The sequence below is a fragment of the Doryrhamphus excisus genome, chromosome 10 (genome assembly GCF_030265055.1).
Source record: "Doryrhamphus excisus isolate RoL2022-K1 chromosome 10, RoL_Dexc_1.0, whole genome shotgun sequence".
Classification (NCBI taxonomy): Eukaryota; Metazoa; Chordata; class Actinopteri; order Syngnathiformes; family Syngnathidae; genus Doryrhamphus; species Doryrhamphus excisus.
In genome coordinates, this window is record NC_080475.1 from 15,012,688 (window position 1) to 15,037,817 (window position 25,130).

General features: G+C 41.1%; 1 protein-coding gene across 3 annotated transcripts in view; it reads right to left on the reverse strand.

Moving 5' to 3' along the window:
• Positions 1-23,280, reverse strand: part of LOC131136923 (helicase ARIP4-like) — a 38,487-nt gene extending 15,207 nt beyond the window's left edge. Inside the window, exons 1-5 of one of the 3 annotated variants that reach the window (XM_058084270.1) lie at positions 23,116-23,280; positions 21,817-21,968; positions 2,186-2,429; positions 1,974-2,107; positions 1,662-1,820 (exon numbers count right to left, since the gene is read on the reverse strand). In XM_058084270.1, coding sequence (XP_057940253.1) covers positions 1,662-1,820; positions 1,974-2,107; positions 2,186-2,429; positions 21,817-21,922 — 643 coding nt within the window. In that variant the 5' untranslated portion in view covers positions 21,923-21,968; positions 23,116-23,280. Of the gene's footprint in view, positions 1-1,661; positions 1,821-1,973; positions 2,108-2,185; positions 2,430-7,182; positions 13,484-13,531; positions 13,746-21,816; positions 21,969-23,115 lie in introns of those variants that run through there. The other 2 variants (XM_058084271.1, XM_058084272.1) reach the window with 2 other exon arrangements.
• Positions 23,281-25,130: the final 1,850 nt, after the last annotated feature.

Here is a 25,130-nt window from a genome sequence, read left to right on the forward strand (position 1 = left end):
TGGGACAAACACTGCTCACACTAAACATTTAAAAACTAGGGGTATCCCTTTACATTAAATTCAAAATCGACATCATAGCTGTATATTAAACCGCAAAGAGATTTACATCCCGACAGATTTCTATCTACGATTAAGTGTGATTAATTCTGAGTTAACTATGGAAAAAATGCAATTATTCATTCATTTTCTACCGCTTATCCTCACAAGGGTTGCGGGGGTGCTGGAGCCTATCCCAGCTGTCTTCGGGCAAGAGGCGGGGTACACCCTTGACTGGTGGCCAGCCAATCACAGGGCACATATAGACAAACAACCATTCACACTCACATTCATACCTATGGACAATTTGGAGTCGCCAATTAACCTAGCATGTTTTTGGAATGTGGGAGGAACCGAACATAAACATTCCAAAAAATGTAAATATTATTTATGTCTTAATTGTTTATGCCTTAAATGTATTATTTTCTGTTATGTTTACTATAAATGTGTGTAAAAGTGATTATAGGGGTGTTATTTCATGTAGAGAGGTCTCTAATAATGTTCATTCATTTTCTACCGCTTATCCTCACAAGGGTGGTGGGGTGCTGGAGCCTATCCCAGCGGTCTTCGGGCAAGAGGCGGGGTACACCCTGGACTGGTGGCCAGCCAATCACAGGGCACATATAGACAAACAACCATTCACACTTACATTCATACCTACGGACAATTTGGAGTCACCAATTAACCTAGCATGGTTTTGGAATGTGGGAGGAAACCGGAGTACCCGGAGAAAACCCACGCATGCACGGGGAGAACATGCAAACTCCACACAAAGATGGCCGAGGGTGGAATCTCGGGTCAAAATGCAATTAATTCCAATTAAATATTTTAATCAATTCACAGCTCTAATTTTTGCATTTCATTTTAATTTGCAATTATAGATAACGATTTTCAATTGTATTTATTACATCATTTTAGCATCTTCATCAGAACAGGTTTAAAGATTAAATCAATATAATTATTGTGGATTTATTAGAATTATTATTATTTATTATGAGGAGTATTTCTTCATTTTTCTTTATTATTTAATACATTTTTACACAATCGGGGATAAAAATTCTTTTTAACTGTACAACAAGTACAATAAAGGAATTTAATCCTATACACACACACTCCAGTGCTAATCAAAATGTTAAAATCCTCCTATGAATAAGTAAATACTGAAATATAAATATAAAATGCCTTTAAAAACATCCATGTTGTCACTATGGAAGCTCACTGTGGTCCTTTGGGGATGAAATCATTATCTGGCCTACAAATCCTATTTAAGCAGCTCGGGAAAAACAGCCGCGGGAGGGAGAACTTCACAGCTGTGCGCGCCTCTGCTTGGCGCGACCTCCTGCAGGCGCCTGACCTACTAGCCCACTTTTACGATCCAAGGTTCCGGGGTGAGAAAGGACTTGAGGGCAGCCTTGTGTGGGACAAACTCCTAAGTCCACCACTTCACACATACACATACACGCATGATATCAGACACTGATGTTCACAGTGCCCCTGAATGCCTCTCTGATGTGTCTAGTGACAATGAGGAAGTGTCCGAGGAGGACTATGGACATGTTCGTGAGTTGGAGATACATACAGCATATTGTCATCTTGATGTTGAGTTATGTTTGTGCGAGTCTGACCTGCTCCGTGTACGTGCTCAGTGCGAGAGACGTGATGTACATCAGCCTTGGTGTCATCGCTACCGGAGTCCAGGCAGACCATCGCTTCCTGTCTGACCCCCTGCTGCGACGTGGATGATGCAGACGGCGATGATGATGACACATGCTTTGGTACATCACCTGCACAAAGAAGCACAACAGATCACTGCTTTGTGTTACATAGTCTTACACTAGCGTGTCTCAACGCACGCTTCAAGGCTTCATTTTTGTTTTTTATTTTCTCAGTATCTCCACATGCACGTCCTGTGATTGACAGGTGCGAGTGGTACACACCACTTTCATATTCAGGCAGCAGTGGTATGGGGAAATCTTGCTTTCTCTGCTCCTCCAGACGTTGCCTCCTCTCAAGCTCCTCCTGCTGAGCAGCTTTGGTCACTGCCTCCAACTGATGCTCCCTCAGTAACTTCCTACAACCGTGACAAGAAAGGAATCAAACACAACATTCAACACTATTAATATTAATAGAACACAAAAACAGTAACTACCTGATGTTGCGTCTCATATGAGACGGTTTGGAGCGTCTCTTCCTGGTTCCTGTCAGAGTGGAGGGAGGTGCGGGGCTTTGGCTCGATGCCCCCGTGTGAGGCCTCGAAGCCGGCTGCGAGGGGGCAGGGTTGGCTGGCGTCTCCCCCGAAGGTGAGGTAGACGGTTGCGGGGTGCAATGCCACGCAGCGGGGTCGGCTCCCTGGGCCTCATTTTCGGAGCTGAAAGAGGCGCTGTGGGACTGATCTGAGTTGGGACGACAAGATAGTGGTAGAACATGGTGAAAAATAAAACCCTGATCAGATGTTGGAAGGAGTCGATACAGTCAGCTGGAGCAAATACTCACTACTGAGCCACATGAGAAAGAGGCAGAACACTAAAAAATAAGAGCCAACCGAGGTCATTGGGAGACAAGGGGGGTCCCAATACAACCATGACATAATGAGTACCTTTTATTATGTTGTCATGTAGAAAAGGCACATTAAAACTGACCGTTTACGCGGGAACCACAAAATCCAAAGAAATACAGCTGAATAGGTGCAGATTCTGGAAGTACTACAACACTTTCTGTGCTCTACAGGAGTCCACAATTCAATACAAAAGGAGTAGGAAGAAGCAAAGCTTATTAATTCCTACCCCTCCATCTGGTACTTTTACAATCAATAACTGTTACATTTGTTCACTTCCTGCTTTCCTAATATAGTTTAATGGAATTCCGCTGGTTGAAATTTCATAAAGTTAGATGTTATAGTTTCTCTAAGTGCTCATATACCGTATGCAAGGTTGCAGCATTGCAGCACGCGAAATCCAGCTGAATAGGTACAGATTCTGGAAGTCCTACAACACTTTCTGTGCTCTACAGGAGTCCACAACTCAATACAAAGGGCCGGAAAAATGAGCATAATAGATCCCCTTTAATTCCTGTTTTCCCTGCCCAAAATCTGCTTTCACTTCACTGTTCACTTTTCATCTCCTACACTACTCCTCCCTTCTCAGTTGCGCTGACAGAGACACACTGAACCAGATTTCAGGCTTATGTAAGTGCTGGATCATAAATATGGATGGATTATGAAACAAAAACCAGGACACACACACACACACACACACAGTCTAGCCAAGAATCTGCTAGAGATGACTACACAAAACGATGCCATGCTGTTATGAAACACATGACCTTACAATGTTCGTGACACCTGGTACATTAAGTTGCAGCATCTGAATCCGTATGGTGGGAATGTGTGCAGATGCTTTTTTTGGTCATGCTGTGGAATAAAGTTAATTCAGCAATACTTTGGTTGCATTATTTGTAATTTTTAATCATAACCATATCCAATTCCACAAATTCATGTTTGTAACCATAGCTTATTTTTAAATACATTAAAAAAAAGATCAGTACCGGACTGGATCGGATCGGCAAGACGGAAAATCTTTTTTTTTTTTTATTTAATTGGTACATCCCTAACTACCACGATGAGACAGGATGTGTGCAGCTCTAATTCCGAAGACCTGAAATAACATTAAGATGCTCTGCAAAACCAAGCTAACCCAGCTAGCTTATACCGGCTATTGCTATGGCTGTGGCTAGTAAGAATATTTTTTTCCGCCAATGAAACCTAGCTATATTGTTGGTTGTATGTATTTCAGATACTATTAAGAAATGGGTAGTAGTTCTTTTAGATTTGGGACACCATGGACAGACTCATTCATTCATTCATTTTCTACCGCTTTTTCCTCACGAGGGTCGCGGGGGTGCTGGAGCCTATCCCAGCTGTCTTCGGGCGAGAGGCAGGGTACACCCTGGACTGGTCGCCAGCCAATCACAGGGCACATATAGACAAACAACCATTCACACTCACATTCATACCTATGGACAATTTGGAGTCGCCAATTAACCTAGCATGTTTTTGGAATGTGTGAGGAAACCGGAGTACCCGGAGAAAACCCACGCATGCATGGGGAGAACATGCAAACTCCACACAGAGATGGCCGAGGATGGAATTGAACCCTGGTCTCCTAGCTGTGAGGTCTGCGCACTAACAACTCGACTGCCATGGACAGATTCCAGTCAGATAATGAAGTAGCATCAAAACTGTCAGTCAATTCCATGTTAGGGGAGTTTAAAACAAAAGCTTAGACTGCTCTCCTCAGGTTCCGATGGTTGTTCTGTCAGCGGCAGACGGTATCAGACAGTATCACCTATCAATTACAGCTTAAGCCCCTGTTGCTCCCCCTGTTCAATGCTACCTGACAGAACAGTTATATAACACTTCCAGGCAGCGCACACAGCCTCTACGCACACACGTGCTGAATGAGATGTACAAGGGCTTGGACGGGAAGTGGAGTGGGGAGATAAAAGTGAGGTTATCATTCAAAGTGAGATAATGCACTTTAGATGGAGAAGAAGGGGAAGACACATACACACGCATGTCTGTTTTAACCACCGTGAAACATCACATTTTCTTGGACTATGTCAAGAAACGTTCAAAATACAAGACTGAATCTGAGCGCTTAAAAGCCAAGGTGTATAAAACTTGACATGACAAGATGCACGCACAGGATGCACGGCTTCATTGGCTCATAACAAACGCTACGCAACTAATTAGGCGACTGAGAACAATTAATTGGAGAAAAATACATTTATGAGATAAGTGGCTACAAAGAATGTAAAGCCAAAAAACTATATAATGTGTGTGTGTGTTTCCAAGGGAGGTTGCAGGAAAATGAGAAATGTCTTCAGCAACCACGTTACGTAAGTGCCTCTATATGTTAAGGGTTTACATAACTTCTCAGTACCCAGCCGAGGAACATTAGCAACCACAGCTTCTACATGTGCTCGTTGTGTGTGTGTGCTTGCGTATGTTTTTGTCGGGCCAATCACCGAATGGTGATAAAACTCAACAAAGACCACTTGAAAGTGTCTCACTCTCTAAAAAAAAGAGTGAGAAGCTGCTATTTACTTCCCCGTGGGCACATTCAAAACTTCCATAAATTGTGGCAGTGACAAGAAAAGCACCCAAGTGTCCTGTGAGCGCTTCCTTGCTTGCTTTTCAGGGATAAGCAGAACTTCACCTGGAACAGACGGCGTAGAAGCTGTGTGACTTGAGGCTAAAGAGATGAGTGGAGGAGATGGGTGTTCTGTTGGGTCAGCCAGTGGGAGTTTCCTGAGCTGCTCCATCGCAGTAAATACAGACAGTAACAGGACGCAACGCCTGAGATCTACTGCTTACATAACACTGAATCCCAACAAAACAAAAGGGCTCTAATATCGCGGCGCAGCGCAAGGTGGCGCAGCCTACACAGTGGTAATTTAGTGCTGCGCAAAATCACAAAATCTTAAGAAATATACCTGAATAGGTGCAGATCCTGGATGATCTATCCAGCTTTGTGTGCTGGTTATCATGTGTAGCTGCTCTATAGGAGTCCACAACTCAGTACAAAGACCCCAAAAATGAGCATAATTGCCCCCCTTTAAAGTTCTCATGACATCGGAAATAAAAGTATCGCGCAGACCTCGCAGCTAGGAGACCAGGGTTCAATTCCACCCTCGGCCATCTCTGTGTGGAGTTTGCATATTCTCCCCGTGCATACGTGGGTTTTCTCCGGGTACTCCGATTTCCTCCCACATTCCAAAAACATGCTAGGTTAATTGGCGACTAAAAAATTGTCCATAGGTATGAATGTGAGTGTGAATGGTTGTTTGTCTATATGTGCCCTGTGATTGGCTGGCGACCACTCTCGCCCGAAGACAGTTAAGGTGGGATAGGCTCCAGCACCCTCATGAGGATAAGCGGTAGAAAATGAATGAATGAATGAACATTTTAGTCATGCTGCTGCACTTTAACAAATCCAGATCTGTAACCTGCAGAGTCATGACCTATTCCTGGCACGTGTTGTCACCAGCACAAAGTACATGGTAGCATGTTTGGGAAGTGGGCGTGTGGGCTTCCCAGCATGCTTTGTGTTTGTGTTGATTGCACCGTGTGCCAAACAGTATTTGGTAGTTGATAACCCTCTGTTCTTCTGTGCTGTGTGGTGTGAGTGTTTGCTAAGCTGATATTAGCAAATAAAAGAGCAGTTCCTTCAAGCAATTTGAAACTTGACTGTTTTCTGTCCGACCGACTTGAACCTGTCACAGTATGTTGTATTATTATTCACTTATTTTGTTGGGATTTTATGCTTTATTATCATATATCTATAAATACCAACTGAGGGTAAACCAGACAGGATTTCTAAAAAAAAAAAAAAAATAACGGGAAAGAAAAAGCACCAATTTCCGATAAATAAAAAAAAAAATATATATATATATTTTTTGAATAAAACAAAATTCAGCAAATCAGTAAAAGTATAGTATACAGCACTTTTTTCGAATTTTGCCCATGAGCCACAATCCTTAAGGGAGATATGAACACATGTCTCTTTCCTATGCATTCTAAAGATATACAAACAGATAAAAAGGGTTAGCTGAACAATGGATATAATGGGACACAACTATTCTGCCTAGAAACCCCGCTGTCTTAAAACATTTTACGGTATTATATCCACGCTGTAACCATGTCGCAACATGAACATTCATATTACATAATAACAATAACAGTATTTTGTGTGATGAAGCCAGTTGCTAGCCGTTGTGGTGTCAGTATGCTAGTAAAAGTAGTTCTTTGGCGTAACAATGCTAAGAACAATAATACAATTATGTAAATTGAGAGGTGTTTTTTATAAGGCTTTATATGTGGAATAGTTGCATCCCATTACATGCATTCTTAGCCGTCACTTTAGCTGTTTTTATATCTTTACAATACAATACACAGAAAAGAGAACACCCCTTTTTAATACAGTACTACTTAATATTGTATCTATTGGATACTGAATGCTAATTAGAGACATAAACACTAGACAACATACACTAAATGAGCCCTCGTTGTCTTATCTCGCTCTCTACTTCCTGTCTTCTGATGTGTGCACACGGCGGGAAGTAAGCTCAAGAGGACATTCCACCTACCTCCTGCGTCCTCCGCCTCTGCTCTACGTAAGAAGATAACGAGACACGGATATCTAATAAATTAACAGTCACACACATGTAACTTGCTACCCAACACACACAGACTCAAACTGAATGCCGTCGAGACCCATGCAGAATTACATGAAACTGAATGTAAAATGCTAAACTCCTGGTTTTTGTCCAGTTACTCAACATGGGTATTGTGTAACACCTGCAAAAACACAGTTGTGAACATTCAGTTCTCTGCAGCGATAACATTTGTCACCTGACTGTTCCAAGCTGCCGTTTCCATCATTTTACCTTTCACCTATTGTTTTATTTCTGTTCCTTCACCTTCTGCATGATGACTTCCATTTTCACAGCACGCTTCAATAACTGCTGGTGCTTTTCTAAAATTAAACCACTCCGCTCCTTTCTTCTATAACCTTTAATGGCAGACTTATATAACGACAAATGTATGGAGACAAACCACTTAATAAAGAGGTCGGACTACTACTATTCTGGATTTTTTTCATTTTAAAAGTGATTTTAGTACTGGGAACAATGTTTTGAGAGTCTTTACTTTTAATGCTAATGATTTGTCTAAGCCTGTCTGGCAGAATGTGTGGCTCCGAGAAACACTATTGTGCACTGTACCCATTTATTACATATACTGTAATGTAACTGGCCTTTTATTGTGGCCAAGCTAAGGCACACACAGTTCAACAGACAAAAATATTGGGTCCACGAGAACGGGACAAAACAGGCATGGTTGCGGTAGGTGCACCTGCAATAATTACTTAAACAAAAGTAGGCAGGTGCATAAATTTGGACAGTCTTGTTGTATTGATTTGAATACCTTAAAAACTAATTATTGGAACACAAAATTTGTTTGGTAAGCTCAGTGACCCTTGACTTGCATATGCATATCCTCTTTGTATCTTCTGTGAAGAGTAGCACCATTGTAGCCTCAAAACAACAGTCAAATGACCTGAGAGCAAAGATTGTTCAACATCATGGTTTAGGGGAAGGATACAAAAGCTAGCTCAGAGATTTTGGAGTGCCACACGACAGATATTATATTTTTGTTTCGGCACACCTGCGCACTGTGAAGGAAACTGGAAGGAGCACAATGCCTGAGAAAGACTGATCGGTGGCTGAGAGTATGATCCCTATTAAGAGTCCATTTTTCTGGCCTAACAAAATCAGGTGAGATGAGAGAAGGTACAATCAAGGTCACTGCCATGGCGTACAACTGCTGGAGAGGCTGCTTCACACACCGAGGTGACCTTTTTCGCGTCCTTATTGGCACTCTCAGACACACACAAGTGCGCGCCCTCACATACAGTCTGAGTCTGCAACAGAACTCTAACAGGCGGGCAACAACGGTGAGGGGGGACATGAGGGGACGCTTATATAACTATTGCCTGTGGCTCTTACACAACCGCCGTGTTCACAGGAACCACACACACCATCTTGATGTCTGACACACAGTGGCACATACTGTCTTTGTGTGTGTGTGTCCTGTTACAGCAGAGTTGACACTTATATGATATATGCTTTCACTATCCTTTAATTATTGTACAAAATACTACTGGAATACTTATTATAAATCAGTACATTTTTTCAAATATCATGTAGCCATGGGGCGGGATGAGATCATGACCGCCTTTATGGTGGACTCTCCACCAAAGAGGTCCAAAGACTCCGCCCGCGTCTATCTGACACATTGACCATCAACAGTCATCAGCTCTTGCCGCTGACCGAAGGCCTTGGGGAGAAGCGCAGTAGGAGGAAGAACCAGGTTAAACCCCGGATTCGTCATCCCGCTGCACCCGCTGTGGGCGAGTATGCCTTTCAGAAATCTCGTCAGCGACCACTGCGCCTGCACCAGAGGTGGTCGACACCCTTAAATCTTCGTTCAAGAAGCCAAGAGAGGACAATATGCTAATGAGGAAGCTAACGTTGGTACCCGTCTTTTGGTCAGTACATCACCACACACCGCATCGAAGCTCAGCTCCGACTGCGAAGACTAATACAGGTTATGACAAAGTTGGACCTCCGCTTTCTCTCATATCGTATGACGCACAATTTTATTGGTTTTGAAAATTGCGACTATACCTTGATCGGTAATCGGCACATGCCTGATTGTGAGTAATATTAATTTAAAGGTTGTTGCTATGTAACTATGACAACCACTTGACTGTTTGCATTACCCGTTCAAAAAGAACACGGCGTTCCTATTTATTTCCTCCAATGATGTTATCATGAATAACTAGTCATGGAATGGATTCATTTCTGTGGCGCTGGCTCGTGGATCCATCGCATTTCACAGTAAACGCAGCGACTGCAGTGTACAGTCGCTGCTTTTTACATTTTATTCATTATTTAACAGTATTGTACCCCAATAGCAGCCATCGATATTGATATGTATCAATCTGGACTTTTTCAGGTAATGTGATCTCCTCCTGTATATCCTGTTAAAAACTGCATTGACAACATGTTTTATTCATACGACGACTGCTAAAATATCCTTTATTAAAGTCCAACAACCTTTGAAAGTCATCACATTATGAATTATGCTATGTTTGATGTGAATTGTGTAATCAGTTGTGTTAACAGTTTTTGACTTTGGAGTCTATCGCTAATAGCTGAGAGGAAAACGGGAGCCTTACCTGAAGGTTCCATAAGCATCTCTACAGCTTTTGCCATCCTCCTTTACATAAATATTGTAGATTTTTTCCTTTTATCTTGATTGTGACATAATCACGGTAGTTGGAAAAATATTGCATAATAATAACATCATATGGTAAATCAGTAATGAGTCACACCCTTTATGTGCAGCATATCCACGGAAATATATGATTGGCTTCAATGTTATTCCTTGGGGGAGGTCTGCAAGTACGCACTCCTATTTGGAAAAACCCCAAAATGTAAAATAGTGTTCTTCTTTGACGTAACAACATAAGCAAATGGATTACACAACTTGGCTTAAAAAGCCAAAAAGAAAAACTCAAAGTGCTCTGTGCATGAAGCCATAGCGCACACACACACACACAACTTATATAACAGCCTGTACTGAAAGCGCTATTAAAGCCGCTTTATTACTGTTGAAGCAGGTGAGTTACAAAACCGTCTGCGGCGGGGGGTCGTACACATGAAGACAAAACACAGCAGTGCCTTAAAGGGGACCTATTATCAGCCCTTTGTATCGAGTTGTGGACTCTTATAGAGCAGCTACACACAATAACCAACACACAAAGCTTTATAGTTCTTCCAGAATCTGCACCTATTCAGCTGTATTTCGTTGAATTTCGTGGTTCCCTCGAAAATGATCTGTTTTAATGTATTCCACACATGTCCTGCCTCCAGATGTGCCCACTCCGCTGTGGTTGGTCACACTTGCAAGTACTTAAAAGGAGTTCTGGTTTGTGCCGCTAGCTGCGAACGGTATAGGAGTTGATAATAAACGCCAATTTATCTGATTTAAGATCTGATATACATGTCGGATCCCGAATCCGATCTGGAAGTAGAGACTAGACAGTCTGAAGTTTTTCAAGAAAAGAGGTTACTTCAAGATGTCTCTCAATGGCAAGTAGCTTTAGCATTTTAGCGTATGTGGCCACTAATTGTGGTGGGAAATGTTTAATTTGCAACGTCGCTCCCTGGATGTGAGCGCTTTTGACTTACACAAAATAAACACATTTAGGACACTGATAAACTGTTACTTACTGCTTGCTCTTCTGACTCTTCCACACGACCAAGTAATGTTGGAAAGGCATTTGCTAATCCAGCTGCATACTGGTCCATGTTTACTAAACAGTCCAGTGTGAAATACCGATGACGATTAAAATACATTTCTTTTGCTGGTAGGGAATCAGGAACTCCAACCACTTGTACCTGATGGTGACGTCGTTAGGAATTGTAAACAAATGTGGCTTTGCTAGCAAGTAAACAGAGGAGCAGAGCTTGAGGGAGGGAGGACAGAGACCTTGTCTGCTTACAGACACGCCCATATAAGGAAATCCGAACCCTCCGTGACATCACAAAAGATGCAGTTTTACCACGCCTTTTGAAATTGAGCATTTTGGGCCATCCCAAACTTCTTTCAGGGCTCACTTCCAAATGCGCAAACCTCATTATCTGAAACTTTGGCATTGTATAACACGAGAATACAACATTCTAACTACATTTATAGGTCAGAATAGTGAAAAAAAGCACAATTATAGTTATTAAAGGTCCCCTTTAATAACAAATGCCTGAGACAACTGGAAAACAGAAGACATATTTGAGTGTGATGGAGAGACGGCGAGCAGGGGAGGTGAGCTGGAACCGTTAGTAGGCCAGTATGTCAGTACTGCTGAGGGGGAGGACGAGGAGGATGATCGTATACACAGTACACACACACACACACACGAAAATAGAAAACTAAAGCATCACATGCTAGAGTTTGTCATGATTCATCTCCACTGGCTAGCATATCAGTATCTGCTTGCCTGTGTCATGGAAACAATATTACATAACATTCCTTTTCATGTTGAAACGACTACTAAAACATGGGAGGAAAAATGCCATCTTTCTCCAAAAAAATATTTTGTCTGTGTTTATGAAGATCTAATTTTTTATTTTTTTTCTATTTTGTTATTGTTGTACAGTTATTTTTATTTCAATATGTATTATAATAATCCCATTAATATTGAAACGACTACTAAAACGTGGGAGGAAAAATGCCATCTTTCTCCCATAAAATATTTTGTCTGTGTTTATGAAGATCTAATTTTTTTTTACTTTTTATTTTTCTATTTTGTTATTGTTGTACAGCTATTCTTATTTCAATATGTATTATTATCCATCCCTTTTTTTGAAACATTGACTTGAATTAAATGTACATTAAATGTAATGTAAACAGGTTCCACATTAAAAAGCAAAAATGTTATCTCATTCAGACAACAACTAATCAAGTTGTGTGCATAAACACATGAAAATTATTTACAATTCACATCAATTAAATGCCCTCCTTGACTTTTTTTGAGCGCACTCTTCCGAGGACAACCTTTGACACAATGTATGATGTCTGGTGAAACTGTAACAATGACGTAACAGCATGCCTGCCGCACTGTGACTGTTGAATAAAAGCACACTGGAGAAACTCAGACAAGATGCTGCGTTTTATGGGACACTAAACGAAGATAAGAGGAAAAGAAGGAGGTGTGTGTGTGGCTCAGCAGTTTTTCGAATAATTTGGCCATATGACATGTAGGAAGGATGCAGAGGAGGAATGATGAGAGGCAAATGAAAGACAGGAGCCAAAAAACGCCTCTGCAGTGAGGTCTTACGAAAGCAGTCAGACTTCATGTGGTCCCTGTGGTCAGCCCAGACCCTCGTGCTATTACAAATAGGACAGGTTGTTCCTTGCCAGTGCGCTGCAGCCAATTACAGCGCAGCACGGTCGGCACTGCAGCACTCAAGAGTTGAGGGAGGGAAAAAAAGTATTGTAGTGGTCTTAAAAGCTCCATTTATTATTGGGAGTATTATTCCTTCCCTATTGAGATTTATACATGCAAACCAACAGGTGGCGCCAAACGACATCTCCACAAGGCAGTCAGATCATTTATTCCTATCACTCATGCACACAAAGTGACCTGGAGAGATGCAGGAAGTGGAATAAATACACATGGAGGTGACAATGAAACCTAACCCTGGGCAACGGAAGACTGCCTGTTCATTTACCAAATAAATATCAATATAACATAAGCATATTGTTGCAGAGTCATCAAACAACAGTATATTGTTAACATACAAAATACGCTTCAACACCGCTAACAGCTAAACCCGGTCTGATGCACACACTTTCAGCATGGCCCACATCAACCAATGTTGCTTGTGCATTGCTTTAAGTAACCGTAGAAACAGCCAATGGGAGCACAGCGGCCGACTACAACATGGGAGAGGCTGCGGAATACACGTGGAAGCAGTGCAGAGATTGAAACTGAGTAAAAACCGCCCGAAGGGGGAATTGCCAAAACGAAGGGCAAGGTCAAGGGTTTAGGAGTGTGTTGAATGGTAGAATGGGAAGAAGAAAAAAAAGCAGGGAAGCGCAAGAAAACAAGAGGCAGATGCTTAAGTAGGTATGGATCCAGTGTTACACAACACCATTAAGTAACCTAACAATCACCAGCCAACAACTGGAGCACAATTAGAACATGTCAGAGGTACTTGACACAATTATCTGCTCAGTTTTCCTCCATGTTAGTCCTCACCATAGAGGATTATCTGCCATTCTAATTACTTTACACCTCAATTCCTTGTTAAAATCTTCCAAATGTCACAACATCATTCCAACCATGCAGGAAAGAAGTGCAAAGCTTACCTGTGAAAGACTCGGCTTCATCTAGGAGCAGCATGGCTATGGAGTGAAGGACCTTGTTTTAAACCTCTAAACCACTCAGTCTATACTCTAAAGGCACATCCCGAGGCTATCTCTCAGTGCGACGGCCTGGTTCTCTGCTCTGTTGCACTACTGCCTCAGTGACTCACTGACTACTGGCTACCCGGGCGCTGTGTGTGCACTTCTCAATAACAATGTCAACATGAGGTAGAGGCAGGAAGGAGGGCTGGCAGCTGAACAACTTACATAACCCCTCACGCTCGAGGCGGGGCCCAGCTGAGGGGGGACCCATACAGATGGCGGCGTGTCAATCCGACCCGCCTCATGCCTCAGCGTGGTCAGATTTAAGTTGCCGCCCAAGTACATTTATATGTTTGAAAACAAGCCCCTCTTGAAAGAGAGTTCAATAGGGAGTGGTACGGAAATTTGAAGAGAATCTAGAAGGGTTTTGTATGAAAACGGTAATTGGGGTTAGGTTTTTGCTTGAATTTTATTCAGCAAATACGGGGTCAGGCAAAATGACCCGACATATTTGTAGGTTAAATAAAAGCAAAATAAAGTAAAAAAAAAAAAACAAAAAAAAGTGTTTGTATTTTCGAAAAGTACATATATCATATCATTATGTTTTAAAAATTAAAATCAGTTCTAACGGTGCAAGGTCGGCAGGTTGATTTTGGTTTCAATGCAGATGCAGTAGCTCTGAACAAGATGGTGTTTGGAGTTGGTACGGGATCATGTCTACCAAGATTGAAGTGCAAACGGAACGCTGGTTGTGTTGCAGTTACAGATTCGTTTGTTTTGATAAACCTTTCCACAATGAAAGCGCGATTCTCACCAGTCAAATTCATGACAGCAAATAAAAACACTTTGTTTCTTTACTTTATTTGCTTTTAATTTAACCTACAAATGTCTCAGATCATTTTTGCTTGACCCTGTATAATTTACCTCCTAATTTTGTGAGGTTTTGTGTGTTTTGATGCATATTCACTATCAAAAAAATGCAGTGACGATATTCCACATCATTCCTCATTCATCAATTGTACATGACTTCCCATCAGGGCACTTGTGCAATGAAACACGTATGTGTACGCATCTCACTGGTATATTTGTGTCGCATGCTACAATGCTGCAACCATGCATACGCTACATGAGCACTTGGAGAAACTATAATATCTAACTTTATGAATTTTCAACCAGCGGAATTCCATTAAACTATATTAGGAAAGCAGGAAGTGAACAAATGTGACAGTTACTGATTGTAAAAGTACCAGATGGAGGGGTAGGATTTAATAAGCTTTGCTTCTTCCTACTCCTTCTGCATTGAATTGTGGACTCCCGTAGAGCACAGAAAGTGTTAAGTACTTCCAGAATCTGTACCTATTCAGCTGTATTTCTTTGGATTTTGTGGTTCCCCCCGTAAACGGTTAGTTTTAATGTGCCTTTTCTACATGACAACATGACATAGTAATAAAAGGTACCCATTATGTCATTACTATATGGTCATATCACCTCGTACTTCGGTACGTGACAAAAATAAATAAATTACTAAAAAAAAAACAACAACAAACTTTATTAGGAAAGCAAATTATATTATGAAAACAGGAAGTGAACAAATGTAACAGTTACTGATTGTAAAAGTACCAGATAGAGGGGTAGGATTTAATAAGCTTTGCTTCTTCCTACTCCTTTTGTATTAAATTGTGGACTCCCGCAGAGCACAGAAAGTGTTGTAGTACAGTAAACCTTGGATATATCGGACTCTGATATATCGGAAATTCGCTCACAACGGACAGATAAAAAAGAACCAATTTTTCTGTAATGCATTTCCAATAAAAATTCATTGCATATATCGGATTTTTTATAACGGATTTCGCCTATTTCGGACAAAATCTCCAGTCCCGTTCCAATGCATTTCCATTAAATTTCCCTCGCATATATCGGATGGCCGCATCGTGGCGCTCCGATTCGCCGAATCCTGACAGGCCGCTATACGACGTCATTTGCAGCGTTGCCTGCGCGTCCAGGTACATTGGAAACATAGTCAAGGAAGTGCCTTTTTATAACGGATAAAATCCGATTCACGCATATACCGGATATAAAGCCGATATATGCGTAAAACGGACATTTTCCGGTATACGCATATAACGGATTTCGCTTATATCAGACAAAACCAGTGGGAACAATTGAATCCGATATATCCGAGGTTTACTGTACTTCCAGAATCTGCACCTATTCAGCTGTATTTCTTTAGATTTTGTGGTTCCCGCGTAAACGGTCAGTTTTAATGTGCCTTTTCTACATGACAACATCATGAAAGGTACCCATTATGTCATTACTATATGGTCATATCACTTCGTACTTCGGTACGTGACAAAAATAAATAAATAACAAAAAAAAACAACAAACTTTATTAGGAAAGCAAATTATATTAGGAAAGCAGGAAGTGAACAAATGTAACAGTTACTGATTGTAAAAGTACCAGATGGAGGGATAGGATTTAATAAGCTTTGCTTCTTCCTACTCCTTTTGTATTAAATTGTGGACTCCAGTAGAACACAGAAAGTGTTGTAGTACTTCCAGAATCTGCACCTATTCAGCTGTATTTCTTTGGATTTTGTGGTTCCCGCGTAAACGGTCAGTTTTAATGTGCCTTTTCTACATGACAACATAATAAAAGGTACCCATTATGTCATTACTATAGGTTCATATCACTCATATCACTAAGCTTTGCTTCTTCCTACTCCTTTTGGACATGTGGAACTGTGAACTGATTATGTGATGCACTCAATTGTAATCTGATGCATGTTCAAATGAAATAAAACCATTACCATTGCCTTAACAGTGCACTAATCACCACAAGTCACTCATAAAAATGTCACCCATAAACATAAAATGGAGGCCCCATGGTATAGTATATCTCGGTCTGTTAAATAACCCAAAACACCTTCGAGGATGAACGGCATCTCTTGCAATTATTCCATAACAGGCCTTATGAAACTTGGTGCAAATGTGGAAAAAAACTCCTATACCTCCATCGCTCCACTCTCCTCCCGTCTCACCAGCATACAAACAATGATAAGAGGAGATTAAATAAAACCAGCCAAGAAAACAAACCCTACCAAACATTCCACAAAAAAAAAAAATCAGTGACTCACCCGTGGCCATGTGGTTTTAACGTGTTTTCTCCAAAGCTGACACTATCCATAAAAATCCATGCTGATAACTAGCATCCTTTCTCAGTGGACAGGCCTCATAAGTGTGAGCAGCCTTTCGCCTGCACTCTAAAAAAAATGCCAATCTGAGTAATTGTCTCAACCCAAACGCTGGGTTATTAAATGTTTAAGGCCATAATGGGTTATTTGCTGGGTTGTGACATTTTTTATCCATATTGGGTTATCTGAAAGTGGTTAACCCAGCGCTTGGGTTATTTTTGACGTCAATATTCGTGCCCCATCACAAGTTGTCAGTCACAGATCACACCCACTCCACTCCTATTCATGTACTGACTTGTTATTGTTATTTTGTATACCTGGCCCTATGATAGTGGACTTTCAGCTCCGTGCCATACTTCACTCGGTTCCATTCATTAATGGCAGAGTGGACAGTCCTTGGTTCCAAAGGCTAATCGAGAACGGGTTAAGTTTTTTTTTAAGTGCGTTGCCGCCAGTCACAAGGCCACTGGGACAATTACAAAACCACTGGTCAATGAAAGCTGCCCTTCACCGCCGTGTGTAGGAAGCCTCCCTTGTGGCCTGCTTTCACAGCTTACTCCTCCTCCTACTCCTCACCCTCATTCCCACCCCTCCCTTGCATACTGATACTGGGACGTGATGTCAGCAAGCCATGCCCCCTCCGGAGAGGCTGCCTTAGGTAACAAGGGTAAGGGTTCAACTGCAAAAAAAGAATCATCTTGGTAGAATTGATTTGATTTTCAATGATCAGAATACTTTTATAATAAAATATTGGACTACATTTCTAGTCTTCCTTCGTGAAAAACTAGGCATGTTATGAAATAGCCTCAAATTAAAAGTGACATTTTGTAAGTCCTAGCCAAATTTGGAGGTGTTACTTAACAATTGCAAAACAAATACATCTCAATTTATGACACAAAAACAGATACATGAATGGCAGTCGTAGATAATATGATCAGAGAAAGGAAAAACATTAGGTCTATGAACTCTAGGACCTCTTTAAGGCCTCTGTGTTGGTATGCACACACACACACACACACACACACACATACATACACAGCTATGCGGTGGGGGGGAGGGGCCGCCACCAGCCCCGAAGAGGAGGGAGAGGAGGAAAAAAAGAGAGGAGGCGGTGGAGATAGGAGCAAAGTGAACAAGCACTGGCTAGGAAGTCATTGCAACACACGCACACGTTCACCTTTGTCACAGTAACACACTTCTAGTCATGCAGCGCCTCCCCCTTAGAGGAAAAAGCCCTCAGATTTTCTGGTTTATGTTGCCTTGACTGACACGTGCATGCATGCACACGACAGGAACTGCAAACTAATATGCTCTATTTAAAAGAAAAGGTGTAAAATGTAACAAATGTCCCTTAAATAAACGGTAAATGTTATAAGAATCTGTGCCAAATCTGTTAAACAACAGTGAAGTTTTATTGTGTTAGGCACGACTATTAACTTATTGCTACACATGCAACCATGAGGGGTCCGTGAATGCACCTCGAGTGAGAGTGGTGCCGAATGAGGAAGTATGGAGAAATGTGTTTGTGAGTTGAAGATACATACAAAATAGTACATACAAATATCGTAGTATTTACATAATTATGAATGCGAGTGTGAATGGTTGTTTGTCTATGTGTGCCCTGTGATTGGCTGCCCACCAGTCCAGGGTGTACCCCGCCTCTCGTCCAAAGACAGCTGGGATAGGCTCCAGCACCGCCTGCGACCCTCGTGAGGATAAGCAGTAGAAAAATTAATGAATGAATGACAGCTCTGAAATATGTTATTTTGAAATATCTCCAGGGATGTCCAATATTGGTGTCTTTGCCGATAACCGATATGGTCCAACTCTTAATTTCCCGTTCCGATATCAACCGATACCGATGTATAACATCACATATATATTTTCCTTGGGGTAAAATGGTCTTACAGCCATGCCCATATAAGGAAATCCACCACTCTGTTACATCACAAAGGGGCAGTTTTACCACGCCTTCTGAAACTGAGCGTTTCGAGCCATCCCAAACTTTTTTCATGGCTCACTTCTAAATGCACAAACATCATTATCTGAAACGTTGGCATCGTTTAACACGAGAATACAACATTCTATGTACATTTATAGGTCAGAAAAGTGGAAAAAGCATAATAGGTCCTCTTTAAAGTCATAGATCACCATATGTAAAACACTAAAGTTATGTGTCTATCTATTCAATAGAAAAACATGAAGTACGTAGGGTACGGCATTCATTCATTTTCTACCACTTATCCTCACGAAGGTCGCGGGGGTGCTGGAGCCTATCCCAGCTGTCTTGGGCGTGAGGCGGGGTACACCCTGGACTGGTGGCCAGCAATCACAGGGCACATATAGACAAACAACCATTCACACTCACATTCATACCTATGGACAATTTGGAGTCGCCAATTAACCTAGCATGTTTTTGGAATGTGGGAGGAAACCGGAGTACCCGGAGAAAACCCACGCATGCACGGGGAGAACATGCAAACTCCACACAGAGATAGCCGAGGGTGGGATTGAACTCGGGTCTCCTAGCTGTGAGGTCTGTGCGCTAACCACTCTTCCACTGTGCAGCTCATTTCATTTGATCAATGAAACAATCTGTTGACTCCACCAATGTATAAAAGATTCCCAGAGATGACATCTGGGATGAAATCAACTCATATGAAAGTCATGAACGTGACGCCAAAATATGAGTAAGGACTTATGTGAATTTCATGAATTGATGTGACCTCTGAGCCCACAGTTGACACATTCGCACACACACACACACACACACACACACACACACACACACACACACACTTTGAGCGCAACCTGGCAGTGTGATGTGCCAGTATGTAGACCAGCTGGTGTTACTGTATCACCTCCCACTCATCACTCTGTGCAACTCCTAATCAGCACAAAAACACCCAACTACTACACTTGAAGTGACTGCCGCTGCTACTGTACATTCATTGCAGTTTATGTTGCCTTAAAAGGGAATAAATGCATTGACTGATGACCAATAAGAATCGTCCATGCTTATGTGACCGATGTGATCGGTCATCCCTATTTACTTGCTTTTGGATTTGAAAAGTGAAAGTTGAAATCCTTCTAATAGAATTAGTTAAACTTTGGCCCAAAAGTTAAACAAAGTTCTTTTAACTGATGAAAGCAACAGGCGTCGGTGACATGGGAGGACAAAACATGTTGTTTTTCCTCACTCTGACGAGAAGAACTAGTGAGATGCTGTCAACGCCTACACACAGAATGGGGAGCAACAGGCTGCTCCTCCTGCTCCTCTATGTATGTGTACGTACATGGATGTTATGAAAGATGCGAATAAGCTGAGTCATGCGTGGTAAGACTCAATAACATGAAGCAAACTAACACACACACACAAAACACTGAAGGAAAATTTCCAGCCATCTGTCCTTGAAGGTGAAACAAACTCAGGAAAAACAAAATGAAGACTTTGGAGTGACCTAACTAAAGTCCTGTTGTGGCTTTAAAAAGGTGATATGCTGGTTAACCTTACATTAGCCACGTTTACATGAGTTTTTCTCTTTCCAAATAGAATCTTTCCGAATGACATTTCCGAAAACAATGGTATACATGGAAAGGAATATTCCAATCTCTTGTCTACATGCGCCGCTATAATCAACCAGAATAGTCAATGGGGCATACGCAGTAAAACGTAAACATCAACATCACGTGATACCGACTTCATCAAGTTTTTCTTTCACTTGTTAGAATAACTCCGTATTGCCAGTTTTTCATTCGTCCAGTCTTGAAATTTAGTTTGAATCAAAACTAAACTTTCCGCAGCAGTCCAGTGCCGATTGCTCGCCTCCATTTTTTTTTTAAATCGAAAAACGTCTCGAGCTGCATGTTACGTCATATCTCACCATTCGCTGAAAGAACGCACCCGGGAACAGGAAAAGATAAAGTTCAATCTTGCTAATATTTCAGAATTAAGTTCGGCACATGTTTTATAGTAGATGTATATTTTCTTTTTTAATAAAACTGGACTTGTGAATGGCGTATAGAAGGGTTTAGATTCTGTTCCACAGATGGCGGTAATGCACACGAAAGCTGCTTGCCAACCGCTAATAAACAACAGAAGGAGAAGGATTGGCACTTTTCTTTGGGAATGAGGTGTATACAAAGGTTACATTCTTTCCATTTGAGCAAATAACCTGAATGGAATTTTAATATTTGGGTCCATGTATACTTGGCTAGTGTGACTGAATTACAACAATTCTGCAAAGGTACAGAATTCTGTTGCTGCTAAGGTTGGCCAAATTAGTTTAGAGGGAAATCACTTTGTCATATTTGTCATGATGGGAAAGCATAAATGGGAATTTTGAAAGACAAATTCATATGTGAGCACTGAAAGGTTGAATAATGAAAAAGATTAGAGAGAGTCTCAAGAAAAAAACGGGGGTAGCATCCTGGTGACAGTTGTCACGGCAACGACAGGACAGAGGCAATCAAGGGTGGCGCATGGCGATGATGATGTCACAAGAGCAAAATAGATATGCAACATGAGGAGGGGGAGAAAAAAATATGCAAATGAGATCCTTTCCTGCCAATGTAAACCATGTCTTGGTGAAAATTGAAGATAAACAGTGGAGCATCTACTAAATAATGATTTATTGTTGGGGTGCCAAAAATTTTGCCACCCGCCTTCTTTTGTTGAAATAATTCTGGCACACTTTCTGTAAATCCTATAAACTTCATTTGACAGCAACGTGAGTCAGCACCTAATAAAAACTAATAGATGATTCATTGGGTTATGTAACACACACACTGAAGATGAGCCTGTTAGGAGGAGTTTTGTTTAAGACAAGACCAAAGCATTGCTAAGAGGACAATGGCTTCCATCTGTAATGTGATGAATATATACATGGGACTTGAACCCATGACCTTCAGGTTGGGAACCAAGCACGCCACAACCGGAATCGGTTCATTTATACTCATCCGGGAACTCTTTAAACGTCTAAGTTTGGAAGGCCCTGAGTCATGTTGCCATGTCGGAGTGTTTGGTTTTGTTTTCTTAACTTCTTAGGGACCTACCATGTATAACGTAGTCTTCATCTTCATCTCCACTGGTTTCCTCCTCTTCATCTGTGATGTAGCAGATCGTCCACTGACCATTCAGCTGCCGCTGCTCTTCGGTCATCCTGTTTTGTATGCACCTCTGCTATCTCAGCATCGCCCCAATACACCTGAAAAAAAAAAGCCCATGTCATGTTTGTGTGGTCGCTTGTTGCTAGGTAGAATTCAACTGACACAATCATGTGGATGGATGGTTTCTTTAATAGCATATTATTTGAAATCAGAGCAATGAGCAATTATGAGCAATGAGGAGTCTGGGATTTCCCAGCATCCTTGAACGCAGTAAAATGTACTGATCATTAAGGGTTACAAAGTGAGTGACAAGAATCATAACACTACAATATCACGGCACAAACAGCATCTAATTGTAGCATAGATTACAAACAAGTTCAGTACATTATAAAATTTGTTATTTATAAGAAAGAGACATGGCGGCAGCAGCCCACCACCACAGTTTCAAAACATTCTATAGGAAGATTTTCACATAGAATCATGGCAAATTTTTCTTTATTGTAACACTTAGCTGCCTTGGTGACATCAAACTTTCACTTCATCTGTGCCATACTCCCATCACGCCTGAGCTGCTTTAAGCGCTCTCTTCCTGTTCGCAGAGCTTTCTAACAGGAACATACTGATGGAGTGATTGAGGATGACAGGAGATGGTGGAGTTCACTAGTGCAGTTTGTAATGGTACTAGAAGTACCCAGAGAAGTACTAGAATGGAACCAGACTAAGTAGCGGTCGGTGCCACAAAAGCCACATTAACAAGAGCTTCATCAGACAAACATTTATAGACATATCGCTCCTTTTCTGATATTCATGTAACATATGTTTGTTATTGAGGTTGTGGTTTGCAGTGGTGAACAACAGATGAGTATGATGTGCAAAAAGTTTGACCTAAATTCAACTTGAGACCCCTGTATTTTAAACTATTTATAGCAACACCGATGCTCCAATTTAGACATTTTAATCTGGTTGTGTTGTGCCCTAAAGCGTCTGTTAGGTAACACTGGCACACATTAGGGAGGCCATAACAAAAAAAAAGATTGTATGGTAGCTTGTTATGAAAAAGCAACCCCCCCCCAAAAAAAAAAAAATCGTTTGTTTCGTAACACACAACCAGGCTACACCATTGCATTGCAAACGGAGAGCACCCGGCTATTGTCTGCAGCCTAAATACACTCCACACACACACACACACACATACACACAAACACGCCGAACAAAAGCGATACCATGCGGGAAAACGTCTCTCACCTGCCGCCCCGTTTGTTTTTTCTGCTGGGATTCTCCCTCAAACAAAACAAGTGTAACGAGATTCGAGGTGCTCGAATAAGAAAAGACTTATTGATCAGTTTGTTGTTAGGAGAGAAGGAAGCATAGCTCGTCCTCCCTGCACTCTAAACACCAGGACCAAAGTTCCGGAAGTGCACCAAGCAAGCAAAGATCAGTGTTGCCCGCTTACTTAACGCAACAATAAGCTAGCATTTTGTTCCAAATTGGTAGCATAAATTGTGTTGTGTTCAAATTAAAGTGTAATTTAGAACATATTTATAGTATATTGTGAAGTAGCTATTTAGTGTGTTTTGGAAAATTATACCACAAATTATCACCAACATCTCCACTATCTGTACTTTACTTGTAAACATGTCTCTTTAAATACATAATAAAAATGTAGACTATGTACAGTGGGGTACATTGTGGATGCCATTTTTTTTCCTTAAATTTATATCTCTCTTCCGGGATCTTGCAGGCTACTGTCTGCTGTTGTAACCAAGGACATAGCTTTGGGTTCACCATTCTGGCTGTTTATTTATTTATCAAATCATTTACATTTAAATCCTTTATATTCGGTGGGTTGCATTGGCTGGATCTGATTTTTTCATAGGTCATGACCCCAGTAACCCCTCTGCGCTTGCATGTAACTACAGTATTGTGCCAAAGAGAAAATAAATATTAATGACAAACAAACAGTAAATATTTGATAATCAAATATTAGATCATATTATAATACTTTTGGAAATGCCTCCATTGGAAAAAGAAGTTGAAAAACAATAATTGTCAGCATTAGCTGGTAGATTTAACTCGGAAATTTTTAATATGACAGTTAACTGTAATAAATAACTAAAAATTAATTACCAAATGGATATTTATACATCCAAAGCTTTCACAAGATCCCCTTCTATTAGCTTGTGTAAAGTATTTGGGGGCTTACTGCCCCTTAGTGGCCAAACGGGCGCAGTTATTTGCATAACATCGAATAATGCAATTTAAACAGACATTTATAGGTCAGAAAAGTGGGGAAAGCATAATAGGTCCTATTTAAGTGTATTTAAAACTAAATGGCTACACTGGTGATTGATGCCTGGATGCTGCATCCCTGGAATTGGACGATTATTGTCAATGTGTAAGCCACCTTTCTACACTAGGGGGCGCCATTTATTCTTCAATGTCACATAATAAGAGAAGCTAATGTACATACAGTACGTGTGAGCATACAGTACATTTAATGTCAGTGCATGATATCTTAGAGCGTTGGTCAGCAGAAATTCCTCTTTTCGGTCCAACAGGTGTAAACTAATATATAATTAAATACAACCATACAACCATTTGGAAGGCGTGTTTATTAGTGTTTTATATGACGCATCGGTAAGGACAGATGGACACAACTGAGGGACAGTATGATATTGGACTCACAATAATACTACTATTATGTATGAGAGACAAAAGTGCAATACTCCCATCTGGATAAAGGCTATAAGACAAGACTCATGGCTCTTTCCGGCCTTATTAAGGCTTCTTGCCAATGACAACAGAAATGGTTCGGTGAAACGCTGACTGATCTGGGTCATGGGATTCCAGTTCTGAGACCTATTAAAATAAAAACCTACACCATTTCCTTTTTGACAAGAATGAAAGTAATGAGAGTGGCTTGTCGTTTCCCAATGTACTGTCAGTGTATGTTTCATACAAAGATAAGATATGAACGTTTAAACAGCATCGATGACCCCTTTTCTACAGCAAGAATTTGTATAATTTACCCGGCATTTTGAATCAGTCATCAGGACCACCGACAAAAATTCTGGGGGCTATGAAAAAATAAATAACACAATTTTTGAGGTGATTAACAAGAATGGCGGCTAGCACGCAGACCTCACAGCTGGGAGACGAGGGTTCAATTCCACCCTCGGCCATCTCTGTGTGGAGTTTGCATGTTCTCCCCGTGCATGTGTGGGTTTTCTCCGGGTACTCCGGTTTCCTCACACATTCCA